The sequence below is a fragment of the Peromyscus maniculatus genome, chromosome 2, assembly GCF_049852395.1.
Source record: "Peromyscus maniculatus bairdii isolate BWxNUB_F1_BW_parent chromosome 2, HU_Pman_BW_mat_3.1, whole genome shotgun sequence".
NCBI classification, from domain to species: Eukaryota; Metazoa; Chordata; class Mammalia; order Rodentia; family Cricetidae; genus Peromyscus; species Peromyscus maniculatus.
In genome coordinates, this window is record NC_134853.1 from 16,913,269 (window position 1) to 16,921,106 (window position 7,838).

The window sequence follows — 7,838 nt, forward strand, 5'->3', positions numbered from 1 at the left end:
ATTATCAACAGCTGGAAAACTGCATTACAGCTAGTGCTTTTATTGAGCAAAATTGATGCTGAAAATGTTTTCAATCACTATCCCTGAGACTAATTTTCTTCAGCAGTGGCCAAGTTCTTGCTGGTGTCTACCCTTCCTTCAAGCCTTCTCATAGGTCCTGGTGCTGACAACATTGTTCATGGTGCATTCCTAAAGGTAGAGAGATGTGTTAGAGGGTGATTGTTGACAGGTCAAACCTGTCCTTTCCTCCTTCCACAGAACAAGCCCTCAACTCAGGCTACAAAGGCAGCTGAGCAGCTTGATGGATACGCATCCAAAACAGCACGTGAAAATGTCAACTTAGGGAACACTCACCACTATCATTTTTCCCTCCACAATTTTTCTTTTGATTGTTGTCTCTTTGCCGAGCCATTTTTGGACCTGGATCATTGACCCACCTTGTAGTGTTACAATGCTCTATAAATACAGAGAAAGTGATTAGAAGGAGTCGTTCACTACTTTCTCGATATTACAGAACTACACATCTACTGGTTAACTTCAAGTCAAAAAATCTGTTTTTCATAATTCTCGCCTTGGTTCCTGTTATATTTAATACGGTCAACCTAGAAGTCTCAAGAGACAACTAAATTCATGTTCTCATAGACAAGAATCCATAGGCTATTTGACCTTTTGACCTTAATAATTGTTCTATTCTATAGCACCTTTCATACAATAACAAACAAGTTGGAGGAAGAGGAGGAATGAGCGTAGATTGCCAGGCAAGATGGTACACATCTGTAACCCCAGCACCCAAGGGCCAGAAGCAGGAGAAGCCTAAGTTGCAGGCCAGCCTAGCTATGTAGCAAGACCTTGTCTCAAACTGCAGCAACAAAAAGATGAATGTGAACATTTTACTCCATTAAGCTATCTGAATAATTAGCAACGGATTGACCTTTGGTATGCACAGACTTTAACAAGCCCAATCTGACTCAGTGATAAGTCAAATTCTGTTGAATGAACCCTACCCAACCACGTGTTTTCCACAATGGTTGGGTACAGGAAGATTTAACTCCAACTCACCTTCACTTTCCGGCTGTCTGCAGTGGTCTCATCAAACTCTTCCCCCAGCTTGAAGGAGATCTCTGTGTTCTTGAAAGAACTTTCTGTTTGGATGGTCACCTTTTCCCCATTGAGACTAATACTAACACTTGGCTTTACTAAACCTGCGGCATTTCTGGCTGCAAAATCCACTCCTGAGAGACAAAGAAAGATATGCACCTTATTTACACATTGAGGAAGATGTGTCAACCACCATTTTGAACACCTGCTCTTAAAGAATGTATCCTCCCCCATTGAAATCTTGACTAATGTACAGCCTTTTTTTTTTTCTTTTGAGACAGAGTCTCATTATGTAGCCCAGGCTGGCCTTGAGCTCAAGACCTTCCTGTCTCAACCTCTGAGTACTAGAGTTGCAGGTGTGTGCCACCATGTCCAACCATAGTGTCTTATTGGATGTTCTTAGTAGTCAGTAGTCTCTAGATTAAGTGAGGTCTTTCCAAGGTACTGCTACTAATTCTGACATCTTAAAAAGCTAAATTCATTTTTTCAGACTTTTGTGCTTCATGTGAAATGTGTATTTGCAGAATGGCTTTTAGGGGACCAACCTTGTGGAAACTTGCAAAGACAGTGTGGGAAGCACTTGACTCAAAGCCTGGCCCCGTTGCTCAGATTGGGGACTTTCAATTGTCAAATACGACTTTTACAGTAGGTAGACAGAAACTGACTCCTCCCTCAGAATACATATTGAAGTCTACTTCCCATTCACACTATTGATGTGATGTACCCCAGTGTAGGAAAACAGGTGTGTGGATTACAAGAAAGAGTGAGATGGTCAAAACCTGGGCTCCCACAGCAACACTTTCCAGTTTTCTCCCTTTCAGCTTTCTCCACTGGAAGAGCACATGAAAGGATTTAGAAGAGCCACAGAACGAAGAAAGACTTCAGCTGCTATTCCTCCTTGTGCTAGATTTTACCTGGCTCCTAGTCAATGCTATTCTAGCCATAAGCCCAAGTTCCTGCCCATTCTGTCTATTTTTATGTCTATATTTTATGTTTAAATACATGCATGTATAAATGGATATAAAAATATAGACAGCTATAGGTATATAATATTATATATAACCCATATGTAACATATTACATATTATATATATATATGTATATACATATATATATATTTTTTTCTTTTTATACAGGTCTTTCTATGTAGCCAGGCTGGCCTTGAACCCTCTGTCATTCTCCCATAGCCTTGTATCAGCTGGAATTGTAGGTATTCACTGCCATATCCATTTCCAAGTTTCTTATATGCCTTCAATTTTTTGTTAAAAACAAATGTACCTATAAACCCATGAAGGGATAGAGGAATTTCTTTATTACTTCTGAGAAGTTAGTACTGTCTGTGGAAGAGGAACAAATATTGTATTTATAAGCATGTTAACATAATATTAGGTAAAACGTTTCAGTGCTTAGAATGAGTAAATATGTTATTAATAATTATAAGTATCCATTGGTCATTCTAGGCAATTTGTAAAAACTGAAGAAATCTTCTGCTTTGCATATGGCTTATTTATAAAACAGGTTGTCATTAATTATGAAAAATGAAGTAGCTGTTGTTCTTCCAGATTTCATAGAAAGGTGTAGCTGTGACAGACACAACTCATTATAACTGATGCTTGGCTATGGAGCTTGGGGTAGAGACAAAGGTCAGTCAGGGCCCATATTTCTGAGAGATGGCCAGTGGTGAGACAATCAATCAGTAAAGAAAACCTGTTCTATTTCTCATCTCAAAAAGAAAACCTTCAAAATCATGTATCGGATAGCACTCACACGTGGATGAGCACTAGAAAAACAGACTCTAATTCTTTTTGTTGCTACAGTGCTTCTAAATTTATAACTAAAGTAAACCTCAAACAAATTCAATCTACAGACTCACTAATGATTCTTTTACATTAATATGGGTTTGAATGAAAGCTGCTTAATGAAACGAGCCAGCTAAAGAGAAGTTCTATAAGGAGATCTGCATGATGATTTCATGGGGCGGGGGGCAAGGCGTGCGGGTGTCTGTAAACTGAGAGAGAGCTACAATGCTAGTTAGAATTTTAAAATGCAAATTATCATTAATTATAAGAAAAATAAATATTAATAATAAATGAAATTATAAACTTTGTCTCATATGAGTATAACCTAGAGTCATAAGAGTGAAAATCAGAAAAAGTTATTGTGGGGTAAAAAGCCAGCACCAACACCAAAATCTCTTGCCACAAATTCCTGAATCCCATAATGGTGTCTCTCACCCAGTTCTTTCATGTAATCCTCGAAGTTTTCGCTGGAGACCAGTTTCCAGGTTCCTAAGAAGGGTTCAATCATCTTGGAAAGCTTTCTGGGAAGATGAGGCACTCACAACTGGAAGCCAAGGAAGTGTGGGCAACCCTATGCCTCCAGCAGCTTATTTTAAAGACCGTCTTCACCACGTGGCATTCCTGAAGTGACCAATGGGCTGTCAGGAGTCTGAGATTCCAGGCACCAGCATTTGACTCATTGTATTTACTTCCAAGTTAAAAGACAGAAACCCAACCTGCAAAACTCAATTCAGGGAACCTCTAGCAAATAGATTTACGTGCAGGAGTCACCCGATAAATCTTACTTGCCGCATAGAGACAGCCGTCAAATGGAGACCAGCCTTTGAACACTAAATGCTGACTTACCCCGAGGGAATTTTCGACAAAGGTCTGACGAACACTGGTCTGATGTTTTCCTACCCCAAACAAGGACATCCTTGCTTGGTCTGCCTCAGCTGTTTTTGTGTTTGTGCAAGTCATGGTGCCCCAAATTCTCCTTCATTAGAACACTGTCCCTTCCCTTGCTTGCAGGGTTGATGTTTTGATACTGTTAATGTAACTTAAAATGCCTGCAGTTGCTTGGAGTGAGGTCTAGGGTATTATTAACACTATCATTGTTGTCAATCAAGGATAGCTGAGGACCAGAAAGAAGGTGGCAATTATTACTGAGTAGAGCTTTGTGATTTAAGCCTTTAAAAAGGATGAATATGGTGGTGTCAGTGCCTAGAAAACTCATGTTTCATAAACTCTGTGTGTGTGTCTGTGTAACTGTCTGTCTTTGTCTCTCTATGTGTCTCTCTGTCTCTGTGTCTGTGTCTGTGTGTGTATATCTGTCTGTCTTTGTCTCTGTGTGTTTCTCTGTCTCTGTCTCACTGTCTTTGTCTCTCTGTGTGTCTATCTCTTTCTCTTTCTGAGACAGGATATCCCTGTGTAGCCCAGACTGGCCTCAAATTAACAATCCTGCCTCAGCCTCCCAAGGGCTAGGATTACAGATGTGCTTCACCATGACTGGTTTGCAAACTCATTTTTTTATATTAAAAAATGCCAATTTGAGATAGTGCAAGTACATTTGGTGAAGTTTTTTGGGGGGAGGGGGTTATGTCTGTCATCTACATTCTAAAAAGTGAAAAAGGACACCAGTAAATTAAATCTCTATGTAATTCCTTCTTGATTCATGTTCTACACTCCAAGCAAATGAAGTAGGTCAGAGGCCCCAAGTTTTCTAAGAAACAATTGATTGAATGTATTTATATTGCTGCTCTAAACTCAAGCTTTAGAGGACTGGAAATGTAGGTAATCAGGGACCAGAAAATGAGTATTGATATTTTTATCTGCTCTATGTCAAATAGCCCTTTGACTCTGAGATGTATCTATTAATCTTTGTATATAAAGCCATCTCTTTACATACAAAGCAAGCAAGTTATTGCTGTTTGAGCACCAGAGATTAATGATAACTTATGTGGAAGAAAGAATTGCTTTTGAAGAAAAGATATAAAGAAATAGAGAATGTTTTATTTTTTGAATTGGAAAGTTATTGAGATATCTGGGGAGGGTAGAAGAAGGCAAGAAAAGCACTGGAGTGGGTCAGGAAAGATCACACTGATGATGAGTGCCTCCAAGGGAGACGATGGGCTCAGACTGAGCGCTCAGACACTGAGTGAGCTGCTCAAGCCTGTTTACTGCTTCCAACTGTTTTGCCTGCATTTGGAAGTCAGAGAATGTACATCTGTGCATATTGGCCAGTGGGGTCGTGGGCAACTGTCCTTGTTATTCTGATATTGATTCAGAAGTGAACACTGTGCTCCCTTTTAGAACTCAGTTAGCCCATATAACAAAAGGGAAACGTCAAATTTCTAACTCTGGTAGAATTCCCCACTCCTGGGAGGGAGTCAGAGGGAGGGGTGGCCTCGAATCTTCCTCTGTACACTTTGATTTCTTCTGTGATATCACACTGCTGCATGCATTTTGACATGAACTCTAAGATGGAGCCAGAACCAATCATCTCTGTTATCCGAAGTCATAGGGTCATTTTCAATTGACAGTCTTGTGTCTGACATTTGTTACTTGATGAGTAAGCCTTTTACTATTGACACACTTTTGCAAAGGACTTCATTAAATGGTTAATGTGGATCCAGCCAATTACTTGTATACTGGGTAGCTGATTTCATAAATACATCTACCCGCCTTTACAGACCCAATTCTAGCATGTAGCAATCTGGCTCAGAGCTATTCAATACCTATTACAGTATGCATTTAGACCTTAGAATGAGGTGTATTAGAGAACACAGCTTATAGCATTGAATTTCTCTCAGACATCTACAAACTATTGTAAAAGTGAGTAAAAAACAGGCAACACTTCATACTCATTTCTATGTTCCTAAGACAGTGTCTGCTGTAAACAACACTGTAAATGTTAAGTGAAGGATTTATGAATGAGTAACAACAGAAATAAACAGCACTCACTTCTTTCTAAGTATCATTTCTCCTGATTAGTGTTAGCAAGGACGACAGAGTGTGAGAACATGGTGTTCCTCTTGTACTAGGATAATCCTTTCATTCTGGTCTTCTCTAGATGGAGTGGTACTTATTTTTGCACCGCTATAACCACAACACCTGAAAGACACAACTTAAGCAAGGAATGTTTTATTTTGGTTCTCAATCACAGAAGTTTTGTGATGGAGAGGGAGGGAGAAGCATGTAGAGCTTACAATGGGAGGCGTACGTAGCAGTGGCTCATCACATCTGAGTAGACCAGGAAGCAAATAATGAATGACAAGAACTTGGAAGTTAGGTTAACAGTTCGCACAACCATGCCTAGTTTCCTACTTCTGCCAGCCAGGATGCACTTTCTGAAATTACACAGCCTCTCAAATAGCTGCCACACAAGCATTCACAACATGAGCCTGTAGAGGACATTTAAGATCAAACCAGAACTTTGTCCCTGCCTTCCAAAAGTTCATGGCCAACTCATAATGCAAAATAAATTTAATCCAACCTCAGTAGATTCCAAAGCTTCAGTGTGGTTCAGGATTCAGAAATCTAACATTTCTACTGAGACTGAAGATTTCTCAGTGGCTACGGCTAAAAATCATCTTCAGCCTCTGAATACACTTTTTCCATTTCCTTGCAAGTCCTGTGATTTTTATTGTGGTTGATGTTGGAAACTGGATATTTAAATCTAGTAATGTGTTAACTATAGTAATCAGATTGCAGTAAGACCTTAGAAAATGCTTCTGCTAAAAAGCGCTGTCTGTTCACTTCTGTCTAAGAGATGCCCAATGAGTGACTTAACAGCCCCTGAAACTTGGCATCTCTGCCTTCGTGTTTACTTACCTTCTTTACTTTGGGTTAGACTCCTATGCAACTCTACACATAGATGTATTACAATTTTAATGTGTGTCTGTCAAGATCTGCAGTGATGTTCAGCTGTCAGTTTTCATAATCTGGAGGTCCAAACCCCCTGGTGTAGTGTCCAGTAATTGTTATAAGCTTAGAGTAACCTTGGGTTCTAAGAACAGTATTTCCTCTTAGACAGATCACCATAGGACGAGATCACTCCTAATTAGGATCAACTGAACAATGATGGAAAGTGAGGCTGCCCCCTAAACAGAGGCAATCATAGGGATCATTAGACTGTGCCTTCAACTGGGAAGGACTTCACTGAACTGCCTTGCAGAACCAGGACTGAGATCATTGTCAGTCAGTGAGCACCTTGCCTAAGAGTGCTTGGTTATGTATAATGCTTGCCCTGCCTCAGGTTTTCCTCTGTTTATGCTAAGGCTCAGATCCATACACCTGAGGTGGGTTGAGATGCTCAATATCCCCTGCCTTTACCTGTGGTGGTATTGTGTTCCCCAAAATATTGTGCACCCTCATAAACTTATCTGGGGTCAGAGAACAGAACAGCCACTAGATACAGAAGCTAGAAAATGGTGGCACTCATGCCTTTAATCCTAGCATTCCAGAGGCAGAAATTCGTCTGGATCTCTGTGAGTTCAAGGCCACATTGGAGACAGCCAGGCAAGGTGGCACATGCCTTTAATCCCAAGAAGTGAGCCTTTAATCCCAGGGAGTGATCGCAGAAAGCAGAAAGGTATATAAGGCATGAAGACCCGAAATTAGAAGCTTTTGGCTGGTTAAGTTTTTAGGCTTTGAGCAGCACAGTTCAGCTGAGATTCATTCAGGATGAGGACTCAGAGGCTTCCAATCTGAGGAAACAGGATCAGCTGAGGAATTGACAAGGTGAGGTGGCTGTGACTTATTCTGCTTCTCTGATCTTCCAGCATTCACCCCAATACCTGGCTTAGGTTTTATTTTATTAATAAGACCTGTTAAGGTTCATGCTACATTTACCAATGCGACCATATTGATCAAATTTTTTAACTGCCTTCCCATAATTAGTTTTCCATCCGATTTCTGGCTTATGTGGCCATTTCCACTGTCAAGACTTGGCCCGAAATC

At 40.2% G+C, this 7,838-nt stretch overlaps 1 protein-coding gene across 1 annotated transcript; it reads right to left on the reverse strand.

The window, feature by feature from the left end:
* Positions 1-3,514, reverse strand: Fabp9 (fatty acid binding protein 9). Its single transcript, XM_006977877.4, has 4 exons — positions 3,333-3,514; positions 1,060-1,232; positions 355-456; positions 1-189 (listed from the first exon to the last, which is right to left on the reverse strand). The coding sequence occupies exons 1-4, from the start codon at positions 3,403-3,405 to the stop codon at positions 139-141; spliced, it is 399 nt and encodes a 132-aa protein (XP_006977939.1). The 5' UTR covers positions 3,406-3,514; the 3' UTR covers positions 1-138.
* Positions 3,515-7,838: the final 4,324 nt, after the last annotated feature.